Source organism: Neltuma alba, unplaced genomic scaffold (assembly GCF_004799145.2).
Source record: "Neltuma alba isolate B1F8T4 unplaced genomic scaffold, ASM479914v2 tig00008070_pilon, whole genome shotgun sequence".
Taxonomy (NCBI): domain Eukaryota; kingdom Viridiplantae; phylum Streptophyta; class Magnoliopsida; order Fabales; family Fabaceae; genus Neltuma; species Neltuma alba.
The window spans coordinates 1-13,897 of NW_021634940.1; the positions used below are offsets into that span (position 1 = coordinate 1).

The 13,897-nt window shown below is 37.4% G+C and overlaps 1 protein-coding gene and 1 pseudogene across 1 annotated transcript; both read left to right on the forward strand.

Moving 5' to 3' along the window:
* The first annotated feature begins 2,919 nt into the window (after positions 1–2,919).
* LOC114753682 (ATP sulfurylase 2-like) lies at positions 2,920–6,564 on the forward strand (annotated as a pseudogene).
* Positions 6,565–10,089: 3,525 nt separating this feature from the next.
* On the forward strand, positions 10,090–10,729 carry LOC114753681 (auxin-responsive protein SAUR50-like). Its single transcript, XM_028942383.1, has one exon. It carries the CDS (start codon positions 10,096–10,098, stop codon positions 10,447–10,449), a length of 354 nt encoding a protein of 117 aa, XP_028798216.1. The 5' UTR covers positions 10,090–10,095; the 3' UTR covers positions 10,450–10,729.
* The last annotated feature ends 3,168 nt before the right edge of the window (positions 10,730–13,897 follow it).

The following is a 13,897-nucleotide window of genomic DNA, read 5'->3' on the forward strand; positions in this document are numbered from 1 at the left end:
AAAAAAACGTGCAATGCAATATGTAACATCTAGTATAGAAGGTAGGCAATGATTGAACACTCTTCCAGAGCCGATTATAAGAGAAGTAGCAAGATGATTCAAGTAAGACATCAGAGAATACCCGATCCTCGGGGTGGAAGCAGGGGTGAATGATCCGTTCATTACGAGGAAGAGGTTATCATATTCGATATCGTTGAGGTTCTTCTTGCTTGTATCCACGGAACTTCGACGCCCGTCGATTACAACAGGTTCCTCCTCGATCACCTCCACCAGCACTACCGGATACTCTCATCCAACCAACGATAAAAAGCCGGGACTCCCATCTCTGACTCACTCGCAGTATTCGTGATGCGGGAGCGGCAGAACAGGAGGATAGAGAGAATAGAGACAGAAGGAAATTAGGAGAAAGAAGGAGAATAGGGATTGATAGATGGGACAGGAGGGAGAAACGTCAGGGAGAAAAGGAAAGAAGTCGGGGAAGCGGAACATAAGCGTGAATGTTATTGTACTCCATGGCGCCAATCGCCATCGTCCGTTGCTCTATGTCACGACTTGTTCGTAATTCAACGAACCGTGTGGCCTAGCAAATTCTGCCTTAAGTTGCTAGTCAGCCTACTCATGAAGGAACACAAAGACAAGAGACTCAAAAGAAAGAACTTGTATTGATCTCTCAAGTACTTACAACACTCTCAACTTTCTTGAGTGTGTCAATGAATGAGGGGGAGGGGTTATTTATATAGTTCTCCACCCCCTCCTCATTGACGGCTAACTATCTACTTGATCCGACGGTTACAATGTCGTATCTCTAGAATGCTCTACAAAAATATCTAGATATTTACAAAGGGGTTAGGTGTTTCTACTATATTATCTATAGTATTCTAGAACCTTCCAAGCTTCCCCAACAAGCTCCACACATTTCTAGAGAGTTCCAGACTTACCCAAGACTTTTGTGGACACCTTTGGACAGTTCTGGGCAGCGAGCCTTTGTGTATTTTTTGGCAAAACATGAGCGGTGCGTACTCTATCATGCTGCTTTCTTATCTCTCGCAGTATCCACGGCATTTTAAGTCTTTTCTCTCCGATTCTTTTTAATTATTTTCTTTGAGCTTTGCTTCCTAATCTTCCACAGCACATTTACCATACTTGTTTAGTTTTCTTCTTTCCATTCTTTTCATTTTCTTTTCCTCTTTCATTATTTTCCTGCAATATAAAATATATGAACAGAGTAAAAAAATTGTTTTTCACTCTGATAATATATTTAGAGAAGTATATATATAATAATTACAAATTTATACTATTTAATTGTAAATACGAGTAATACTCAAATATTAATTTTATTCAATTAATAATTAAAGATATAAAATGAGATGTATTGGAGGTTATTTACTATTTTTAATCCTAATCTTGAGAACTAAACGTGTAATATTCTAAAAGGATAAAAGATGTAGAGATTATAAGAAATAAAATCCTTTTTTGGGGTCATTCTGGAGTATAGAAATGGAACCTTTTATCATTGAATCAAGTTGTTCTTGGTCCATGAAAAGTAATTTCCAAATTAATCTTTAAATCATCAAGATTAAAATTCTGTTTAAAAAAACCACAGCACTTTGATTAAAAATCAAGTAGAACTATAAGAATCTAACCTAATAAATATATATATACTACCTCCGTTTCTAATTATAAAGCTAGTTAACTAATTTAAGAATATTAAGAAAAGTTAGCTAGTTATTTGTTATAAATAGGTGTTATCTTTCTTAAAACATCCTTACTAATAAAATTTATTGGTTAGAACTACTATTATTAGAGAGACTATCTTGGGAAAGAATGTGTAAATATGAAAGACAAAGTGAACTGGGATCTTATAATTAGAATCAAAATAAAAATCAAATAAAGTTTTATATCAAGAACCGGAAGTAGTATAACCTAATTAAAAATTACACAAGATTATAACAGATAATTTATTCAGATAAAAATTTTCCCCTACTTTTAAGTCAACCTTACTTGTACCCAAAAAAAAGTCAACCCTGACTTTGGAATTTAACTCTCAATTAATGCTGATTTTGCGTCCAGTTTTTTCCCTTAATAATAATAATTATATACTACTCACGTCTTTAATACTACCTCCTGTCCTTAATATAAGACTTATTTGATTTTTATTTTGATTTTAAATATAAATCTTAATTTACTTTATTTATCATATTTATACATTTTTTAAGGTAGTCTTTTTAATAATTATAGTTCTAGCCAATATAGTTGATTAGTAAGGATATTTTAGGAAAGACAGCATCCATTTATTACAAATAACTAACTTAACTTCTTTCCTTAATCTCCTTAAATTAGTCAATTGAATCTTATAATTAGGATCGAAAGCAATATAAATTTTGTTTGACTTTTATTGATCCTCATTATAAATTCTCAATTCATTTTATATCTCTCATATTTATATATATACTACCTCCGGTCCTAATTATAAGATCCAGTTGACTAATTTGAGGAGATTAAGGAAGTAAGTTAAGTAGTTATTTGTAATAAATAAGTGTTGTCATTCTTAAATATCCTTGCTATTAAGTGTATGGCTAAACTATCATTATTAGAAGGACTATTTTGGAAAAAAATATATAATATGAGAGACAAAATGGATTGGGTCTTATAATTAGGATTAAACAAAAAGTCAAATAGATCTATATTAAAGACAGGAGGTAGGATTTTTAAGAGAGTCCTTCTCACCAATATATCTAAAAACACGCACGCAAGATCTGCTTGAAAAGCTTTGGAAGATCCCATACAAAGCCGATCCATTGGAGCGGCGCCCAGCTTGATTACGCGGACCAGCAAACACCTGCGAGCCACAAACCCGGAAAAAGCAGAAGGAAACCGCAACTTGTGTGGGGCTGTGTTATCTGCATCGATTTGCTTGCGCTTGTGATTCTCATTCAACTCGCATCATGTTCGCCAAATTTAGAGGTGCTTCTACTTCCTACCCTGCTATTGCTTCCCAATTTACCCGCTTCTCTGCATTGCATCATCCTCAACCGTTTCCCTCTATTTCGTATCCCCCTCCACCGCCATGTCTCTTACCATTAAAATACACATAGTTCCTACCTCAACCTCAATCACAACCACCGTGTCTCCAACATAGCCTCTTGCCCCAACTTCATCTCCAAATTCGACCCAAACCTTTTTGTAATCCTAATCCGCTAATCCCCAGGACTCATATTTACAAAATGCCTGCGGATCATAAGGCTGGTGCTGCTCCCATCATCAAGAGCTCTTTGATTGAACCGGACGGAGGGACATTGGTGGATCTTGTGGTGCCCGAGGGCCTGAGGGCTTCCAAGACGTCAGAGGCGGAGTCATTGCCTCATGCGAAGCTCTCCAAAATTGATCTCGAATGGGTTCATGTGCTCAGTGAAGGATGGGCCAGCCCTTTGGGAGGGTTCATGAGGGAGCACGAGTATCTGCAGAGTTTGCATTTCAATTCCTTGAGGATGAAGGATGGCACCGTGGTTAACATGTCGCTTCCCATTGTTTTGGCCATTGATGACGACACCAAGAGCCGAATTGGGTCGTCCCCTCACGTGGCATTGGTTGGGCCTGATGGAGATCACGTTGCCATACTTCGAAGGTTAGTATTTACTCATTCGTCTTTCTTCGATCCGTTGTCATTCTTATTTTATTGTTGTTTATTTCGTCGGCGTCGGTCGAGTTTCATATTCCCATGCAACACGAACGACATTTTCATCTTGAACTATACATGAATGACAACGGATGTGACGAGAAAGGGTTTCTTCCATGGACATGCCTATTTTCATTGCATTTGATATTTCAAGGTTAGAATTCGGTATGACATGCAACTGCATTTGTGCTGGAAAGTTGGCGGACAGCTTTACTAATAGAGCAGTTTTCCCCTGGCTAAGTTTGGTGGAGAAGGTCCTCTCTTTCCAACTTTCAGCGTCCTACTTTATAGCAACTCGCCAACTCCATTGCTTATGAAATCACTGGACAATCATGTGCTGTCTATCTAAATAATATTTCATGGTGTATCTTTGCTTTCGTTGACCTGTTGACCATGTTTCAGTGTTGAAATATACAAGCATAACAAGGAGGAAAGGATAGCTAGAACTTGGGGAACAACTGCTCCAGGATTGCCGTACGTTGAGGAGGTTATTACTCCAGCTGGCAATTGGCTTATTGGAGGCGATTTAGAAGTTCTGAAACCTATCAAGTACAATGACGGCCTTGACAACTACAGGCTTTCTCCCCCACAGCTCCGCCAAGAATTTGATAAGCGGGAAGCTGATGCAGTTTTTGCCTTTCAGTTAAGAAATCCTGTGCATAATGGTCATGCCTTGTTAATGAATGATACTCGCAGGCGCCTATTGGATATGGGCTACAAGAATCCAATTTTATTACTCCATCCTCTTGGAGGTTTTCACTAAGGCCGATGATGTGCCTTGGATGTCAGGATGGAACAGCATAGCAAGGTAATCCACTTGTTCTTCTTATATTGCATGGACGAACGTAACTTGCATGTTCCATAACAATTGAAAGTTACATATACCCTGAAAAATCACTTAAACCGTCCTTCACATGGCTACAATCTATTTATTTCTCATTGCTCGATCACGGACATGATTTGGCCTGTCTCCTATATGTAAGATCCATTGAATTCTATCCCAGCTTCTTTAAGGTCATTTTTTCACCTGCTCAGGTCTTAGAAGATGGAGTCCTTGATCCTGAGACTACTATAGTTGCCATATTTCCATCACCTATGCATTATGCGGGTCCAACTGAAGTACAGTGGCATGCCAAGGCACGGATAAATGCAGGTGCCAACTTCTATATTGTAGGTCGTGATCCTGCTGGAATGGGTCATCCAACTGAGAAAAGGGATTTATATGACCCAGATCATGGGAAAAAGGTGCTCAGCATGGCTCCTGGCCTTGAGAAGCTTAATATCCTGCCATTCAAAGTGAGTAATAGCACACGGCTTTATGTTATTAGCTCCTCTCTATCAAATATCTCTTCACAGCACCGTTTTTTGAAATGTTACTTTCCTCCATATTCAGCCTTGCATGCTTGTTTAGCGGGTAATTCCATCATACTTTTGTGATTAATATATGTGGGGAACTATTTATCTGTGGTTCTTTTGATGGCGGTGTAATTATTGGTACTAGCTGGCCTTTTAATTTTCAAGTCTAAATGGGTAATGGGTCAGTCATCACAATCATCTGTCTTGTTCTGGAATATGCACTCAATGAGACATCTTTTGGTTTTCTTAATTCTTAGTTCCAGTCTTCATTCAGTAGACCAAGAAATCCTAATCTTTTGGCTAAGTTTTGTTCAAATTGATACATTTTCAAGCGGACAACGTACTGAAGCATACCTTGTATCCTCTTCTTTGAGTGGTTAAATTCTGTGAATTGCCCGTGATTTTACATACCCCAAAAAGTTAAAATTATACATCTGTGCATATATGATTACCTTGAACATTACATAAATCTAATCTCACTGGTTTGATGTCTTCCCGACAGTTTTAATCGTTGTGAATTGTGTATTTCAATACATGACTTGCTTATGTGTACTGAGATCATCACGGATTCACGCGCATTTATGTGGCTTCCCAAACTGTGCATCCAACGTGTGTCTGTCTATATGTAATCTCTACCAGGCACGATGACCTTGCATATAGCAACTCTCAATGGTGGGACATGACGATTTCTGCCATATGTGCCTTTTTTTTTCAATTGCAGGTGGCAGCATATGACACTTTGGAAAAGAAGATGGCATTTTTTGATCCAACTCGATCTGAAAATTTCCTTTTCATATCAGGAACGAAGGTATTTGTTACCCATCGCTTAATCAATATCATATAAGGCTCTATATACCTGTGATGTGTTGAATTTGTCATTAATTACTCTGTTTTCATTACATGGCCCCATTATACGTGATTCTTCTTGAACTTGTTTTGCTCATGAATTATCAACCAGCTAGTTTTCGTCTGCAATTAGAGCCGCTTTTGTAGATATTTATTTATTTTCTTCTTTTGGGGATGTGTTTTTACAGATGCGAGCTTATGCAAGAAGTGGGGAGAATCCACCGGATGGTTTTATGTGCCCTGGTGGATGGCAGGTTCTTGTCAAGTATTATGAGAGTCTGCAGGCGGAAGAATCATCACAGAAGCCTGCAGTTTTGTCATCTTAGATTTGACGAAGTGTTAATTCTTAACGAGTGTGGAGAAAGAATACTTGGAACTAGGAAGTATGATTCCGTCGTCAACTTCTGCCAATTCTATGTCAGGTTTTCCAGGCCCATGAGTCATATTTCAGCTTCAGCATGCGCTGGCATGTTTGAAATTTTTGTACCCTTTGAATTATTTTGAATTTTTCATTAGGGAATTATTATGAGCGGTGATGTTCATGACACTTGTAAGTTGTACGATATAACTAATGTGGGTTTCAATGGTATCACCGAGTGATAAATAAGCTCCATTGATGGTAACTGTAAATAGTGTGACTTTCTAAGAGTTTTTACATTATAGAAGTCGAAGTCTTGTCAACTTAATCGCTCGGAGAGGCCTATACACGTTTCTGGATTTGAAAACTTCTTGATCATCTTTAGACCTGAGGAGTGAGGATAAGGGCTTTTTTCCCCCTCTCAGTATGTATTTGTACAGGTATCACATTTGGCTTCACATCGGATTAGGTCAAAATTTGACTTCCACTAAAGCAATGTAAGAGAAAACATGTACTCTTGACCTGGCTGACCTTAGCTAGTAAAATGCATAGATGTTCACAAGGGCACGATCTCAGGATAAAAAGGCAGAATGAAAGAGAGAGAAAAAAAAGCGTGCACCAATTTTGTTTTATAACCCCGTTTTAGATGTAGGATCTATGATTCGATGTGCATGTGGGATCTGATGAGTAGGTGGTTTTAAAAGCTTTCAGGCATTGAGGGAGTGGTGGTAACATATATCAACGTTGAGCTTCCCCCGCCCCCCCCTCCTCGTTGTCCTTTTTCTTTGGGTGAGCCATGGGACGCTTTTCTTCTGAATTACACTGTGCAGGAGTCAACGGACACGGTTGTGTAGGCTAGGCTTTATTCACATTTAACTAGAAGATGGGAACACTGCTACTGTTATCACGCGGGACTTAGTTCCCCGGTGACTTTCCCTCAGGCAGGGCCTAAGAGCTCAGGCCCACTCTATAACCCAGCCCTGCCTATTATTGAGCTCTTTAACATCCCTAGGCCTCATAAGTCTCAAGCAGGCTTGCCCAGCGAACTGTCCACCCACACCCTGGCTAGGACCCTCTTGTAGGATCTTGGTCCTTATCATGTCATGGTCGGTCGGTCGGTCGGTGTCTTTTACTTTATAATAAATAGAAAAGTAAAAAAGAATGCATTTGATTTCACAAGACCCCCCCCATACATTCACTGATACTTAGTTTATATTAGTAGTCCTCTCTAATTAAGTAATAATCCTCTTAACTCTAATAACCACATAACAGTGTCTGTAGCATACAAACCAAGTTTGGCATCAATATGCCACCATACTCTGTACATGTTAGGCGTGCATCCGTCAAGTCCTTTCACATGCCGTAATGGGGTCAATATTTTGCTTGCCTTTGCTTGATAGTTTATTAGATAAAGAGTGTTCTTAAAAAAAAAAAACCAGTTTATTAAATGGGAGCACTCCGAAGATTTTTAAGTTTCATCTTTCATGCGAGACTCCCCTCATAGGACTCCGGTTAAAGAAAGAAACCACTTAGTTTCAAAGCGGATTTTCCTGTGAATAACCATACACTGTAAAATACTGCAGGGTACATGGTGCTAGAGTATGAGATGGCTTGACAATGTGTTGCATCAGAGGGTAAGTATTTAATGTTTTGGGGGAAGTGTGGGGCACCACTATTTATTTGGGCTATTATGATGGTAGGGTGTGGTGTGTGGAGGTTTTTGTGAGAGATTGAAACACGCAGGTGTTGAGTCTGTATGATGTTTAGTGAATTGGGGAAAAAGCAGTTGGTGCTGACACTAACAAGTCCTTACAACCCGCGTTGTCTAGTCAGGTTTTGAGTGCAAAGTAACATGCCTTCATGTGCTCCCTGGCAGTGGCAGTGAATTGGAAAAGTTATTGCCATTTTCTTCCCCTTGGAATTTGCCAACCCCCCCTCCTTTTTCTTTCCTTTTCAATCAATCCTGCGGATTTAACTTGGGTGTGAACTTGTCCCTCGTGATGCTCCAGTACTGTCTCTGTACAGTTTCAAAGTTCACCTTCAAATTTCTTTCCTCTATGTTTTACTCTCATATATATATATATAAACTTTTCCTTTTTATTTGATTTGATTTGTGTTGAATTGGACCGTGCTTGATGTGAGTGTTTGAGCCTCAAGGAGTACACTGCCTTTCTGTGTATTTGTCAAAGATTCTTCAGAGTCCCACTAATTTTAAAGGTTGAATTTGACATACTGTGAAAGGGTAATCAGTGAAATAAGGAACAATACAGGCGTATTCCATTTTGCTAAGTCATTGTTTCTCTGGTCAGTATATTATATTTTGCCTCTCAATTTAATGCCCGGTGAAAATTGCTGACTCTAATACATCAGTATTATTTAAGAAGCTGGCCTGCGCACTTTGTATAATCCTCAATTTCTGGCCAGTGAATTTTTGAGGTCGGCCAAATCCCGGAGGGATAATAGATCTTTGACTTATATTATTAGTGGCTGAACCTGAAGATTAGGTTTCTTTATATATAAGAACAATTCCATGTCTGGTAAAATTTATCATAAAACTGGATTACATAAATTCTGTGGCATCTAATAAAGAAAAATATATAAGAGTTCAATTTTTTTCCTTTATCCATTTTTTCTTGTTTCTGCTCATAGCATTTCCCTTGCAAGTGTTGCATTGAACAGCTCACAGCTGTGTGTCATAAGCCTGAGAAAGAAGGTGGAAACATGTCAAGCATCTCAAAAGCAGAGTATGACACAAAAACTATATCCTCGAAACTTTTGAATCGGTTAAATACATTGAAAAGAATCAAACGATCCTAGGAAGCCAAAGTAAGTGTGCTTGTGTGTGTCTCCCTGAAAATGAGATTTTAGGTTATAGCAAGGACCTAATGCATCTATATTCCATGTTCACTTGTTCTCACAAGTATATGGAATTTTTTTTCCTTTATACAATCAAGGACACACATATAAATATATCTAACATCATGTTTAAATCTAAAATCTCATCTAAACATATTGAGTGACGTTACCATCAAGACAACTTACCATTAATAGATATATAGATTAAACTATAGTAACTTTATTAGTAGTTGCTCATATCAAATGTAACATTTCAAAAAAAAAAAATAGTAGAACATGATTAATTTATTGCCTTTTTACATTATTAGCCACCCTACGGAGTTATCCGTTTATGTACTCTTACTAGGAAGGAAGAACAACAGAGTACACTAACAGTACATTATTTTCAAAGTAAAATACTAACGTAAGTGGAGTCTTAAAACTCATTAAAATCATCCAGAGTTTTACAACTTAAACTTGGAAAAAGACGTATAAATTAGCTAATCATATTCGCATAAACTTTGTTTTTACGGACTGTTTAATCAATGCATTTGAGCTGGGACCAAATTGTCTTTGGAAGGGGAACGACACTGCACAATGTACGACTGTCATGGGGAATAGGATGTCCAAAGTGACATTCACATGTAGAGCCTACCTACGGATGAAACCGTCCTGTACTAACGTACGTACCCTTGGGAGAAAAAAATTAATACACCTATAAAACACACCATAAATATCAAATTTAAATTTAAATATAGCTATCAACAACATGATTCATCTTATAGACTTGTACTCTGTACAAAATGGGAGCGGACCACCCTATTTTTCATTTTTTCTTTTGTTAAGACTTAAAGCAGAGCACCCTAGAGGCCTAGGCTTAGTTTTTGCTTAGTCCCCACAATCCCATTCCCCACGTGACCCTGTTTCTCCCCGCCTCAAGGGTTCAGTGCTCTTGCTGAGCAGAGTGACCATAAATACGAAGCTAAAGTTGTGATTTTGAGACACTACTCGGAAAGTTCAGGCTATGTCGCTGAGAAGAATGTGCAGAGAGAAATTGGGATTGAAAGAGACAAGGAGGGTTGGTTCAGAGAGAACAGCGATGAAGGAAATGGTGAAGAGATGGTCAAGTATGGTGAAGAACGAGGAGGAAGAAGAAGAGGGTTTGCCAATGGACGTGCCAAAGGGTCATTTTGTGGTGTATGTGGGAGAGAAGAGAAGCAGATATATTGTGCCTATTTGGTTTCTGAGGCGTCCCGAGTTTCAGAGGTTGCTCCATGAAGCAGCTCAAGAATTTGGGTTCTGCAATCAAAGAGGTCTCACTATTCCTTGCCAACAACATGTTTTTGAGTCTCTTATAGCTTCGATGCTCCGAGGATGAAGTTAGACATCAAAAAGACAACCCCGTTCTCTCTGCTGCTTTTCTTTTCCTTATTTTTTCTGGGGAGAAAACAGCCACATAGATGAAGCTGGTTAATTCTCCGTTTATCTGCTTCCCTAGTTTGGTTTCCTCCATTTTCATGGTTCTAGTTTAGAATTAGGAAGCCTGAGAAAGGCATGTCTGTAAATGTTGGTAGAATCAATTAATGCGATATTTCTCCCACAGGGGTTGAAGGATCGTCCATTGTAACCTGTCGGAGACACTAATTTCAAAGCGTATTTGGGGTTTTATGCATATATATCCCCTTCTCTCTCTCTCTATCTATCTACTTGGTGTCGAAATATCTGGAAGCTATGTTTATCCATGGACAGTTCGGTGTTTGGTTGTAAATTTTAGGATATGTTCTGAGGAAAAAGAAAGTACGAAACAACATAACCCGTAATGGCGAAGTTTAAAGGAAATAGAAAGATAAATAATGCAATGAAAATTTGTCTCATTCAAGTTTTGCAATTTAAAATGGAAGTGTATTTTGCCATCAGTGTTTGGAAATATTATTACATTACAGAATGAGTTTTATATTTAAAACATCTAAATAAGACATTCAGGACATTTAGGACGGAAGGAGTAATAAATTGTAAAGATATTCGAAAGCAACTATAGTTGTGACTGCAATGCAATCCCATTGTATTTTTTTTGCTTGTTTATAAATGGCGCATTATTTAATTCATTTTTAATCTTTCATTTTTGAAAAGCACAAACTTTTAATGCTGTAGTTGGAGGAGACGTTAGAGGGGGGAAAAAATGGGAGGAAATTAGAGAAGGAAAAAAAATAGAAGGAATAAGAGAAAATTTTTCCTTATGTTTTGATGAATCAAGTAATGAGGCCTTGTAGAAAAATGTGGTTCTATATTTTGCTTCATTTTCTCCATTTTGGGACCTGAAAAGGTATATTTTTCTCGTAAGAATTTCTCCATCCCAACGCTTGGGAAGAAAGCATGTGGGCTTTACATCTTCTTTTCTTCTCTGTCAACATTTTATTATTCTTTAATAAAAATTTAAATAAATTAAATCTTCAAGGTATAGTAAGATCAAATTAAGCTTTACAACTTATAAAACTCTTATAAAAATGTGCTTATAAATTAATCATTACTAAGGTTTTTGCATGCATAGAAGGATTCAAAACTCTAATATTGGAGAATGTGAATGATGTTGTCATCAGGTATAGAAATTTTTTTTAATATAATGTTATTTTATTAGATAATACTTGTATTCTTATATTTATTATGTTAAATTTTTTTAATCACAAATGATCTGATCGTGCCGTCGATCCTCTTTTTGGATTATTATTAGTTAATTATAAGTTCATAACTTCATATATAAAAAAAAGGTAGAATATATAATTCTGTGTGATTAGAAAACTTAATGTAAACCATATAAAATACTTAATATTATATCTGATAATTAATGTAAGAATTCATTTGAGTTTTATTTTTATCCTAACTATAAGACTTCAATCCACTTTGTCTCTCATATTTATTTATTTATTCTTAAGGCAGACCTTATAATGATAATTCTAATTAAGACACTTATTTAGCAATAATATTTTAGAAAAAATATATATTTATTATAAATAACTAACTTAATTAGTTTTTTTATCTACTTAAATTAATCCGTTAGTTTTTATATCAAGAATTAAAACCGTACTTATTTTACTGTATGGCATCCGTGGATGGAATAAAGGAAAAGGGAAAAGCGTTGGGTCTGGTTAAAGGCACAGTCGTTGGGCAGTTGGAAGCTGTCACAAAAGCAGTCGCAAGTCGCAACAGAGGAAAGGAGAGTGCAGCGTCCAGTCACCACTCACCACTCGCCACTCGCCACTTATCGTCAAGGAATCTTCTTCATGTGCAAACTGAAAACTACCACACCCCATTTAACTGCAACTCAAGTTTTAAACTTCAGCTTCACTTTAAACATACCGTAAAAATATAGTACTTAATTTTTTTAAAAAAACTTTTAGCGTTGTTTAATTACAACAAGTTGGCATGCTATTACTTCTTAGATAATAGCTAGTTTATTATAATCATTAAAATTTGACATAATAATATTGAATACAAGATAGTCACATAAGAAAAAATAGATTTTATTACTCAAAGATTTGCCCGTAAAATGTTTACAAACTATCTTTCAATGAGATTTTCATACTAACAGTAAAATTTAAACTGACATTATTATAGAATATGAATTATATTGTTGTCAAACTGAATCATGGCGTCATAATAAGGAAGAGAGGAGGCATAAATGTTGGGTATCGTACATAGTGATATGATTAAGGACATGCTTCCGTAATAGTGATCAGAGAAGTTATGCAGGCCGTTGTTCTTAATTAATTGGTAGTTATTAGATTGATTGAGGTTTGTGTTATGACAGTGCGAGCTGGGTTTGGCTTGGAGGAGAAGGGACAAAAAGGACAAATGAAGGACCACTCTCTCTGACTCTCACCATTGTTCACATGCGTAATAGTACCAACCTTGGGACATGTCGCTCATCCCACGCTTCTTCTAATATGTCCCCTTTCATACTCTAAACAAATTCTTAGAAACCTTCTTCCTTCGGATTGTCACTTAATGATCTTATATACATGTATATGGTCCCTCCGAAACCCTCTTATTATAGTTATAAAACCCTGTTGTTGTTGTTGATAATAATGAAAGCAATTTAGGTTGCGGTTGCCGTTCGTGCATGGTTGGTCAAATGTATATCTACGTATCCATGATAACGTGGATCCTTGATTTTTCACCAAACTTCAATTTGTGGCCAGCTCCTTCGCAGACATGTGCACCAGGGGGTGGGGAGGGGGGCGAAAATAAATGAACGTCTTTAGACTTTTTAAATATATGTGGACTTTTTAAATATAAGATTGTTACTTGATCTGATATTTATTCGATGGATCGTACTCAAATGAAGGGTGCCCTGTGATTCTCGGTGATAGCTGCCGGGTGGATCTTGCTCAAACATACATGATCTCTCTCTCTCTCTCTCTCTGAGGCACACAAAGCTGTGAATTGTTGAATGAGATTGCAAATTGTGATTCCACGACTACGTGAAGCTTTGCCCGCAGGAGCCCCATGTTTGACCTTCACAGGGAGAATATGGTCTACTCCCACGTGGGTTGGCTGGATCGTATTTCATGTTTCATGGTGATTCATATGGAAAGAAAAACAGAATGTCCATTTACTTCCAATGTAGGTTCTACACTCAGCATTTCAATGTCAATTGGTTTATCTCGTGATATACGGTAACACCATGTGTTGTAGCTAGAAGGCCCCCTAACTGCTGAAATGAGTCACAAGAAGAAAGGCGAGGCAGGCCAGTGTGGTTAACTCGACTCACAATAGGAAACTGGATCACATATCAATGCTGATATTTCACCCAAGCCCTGCACCCTAGC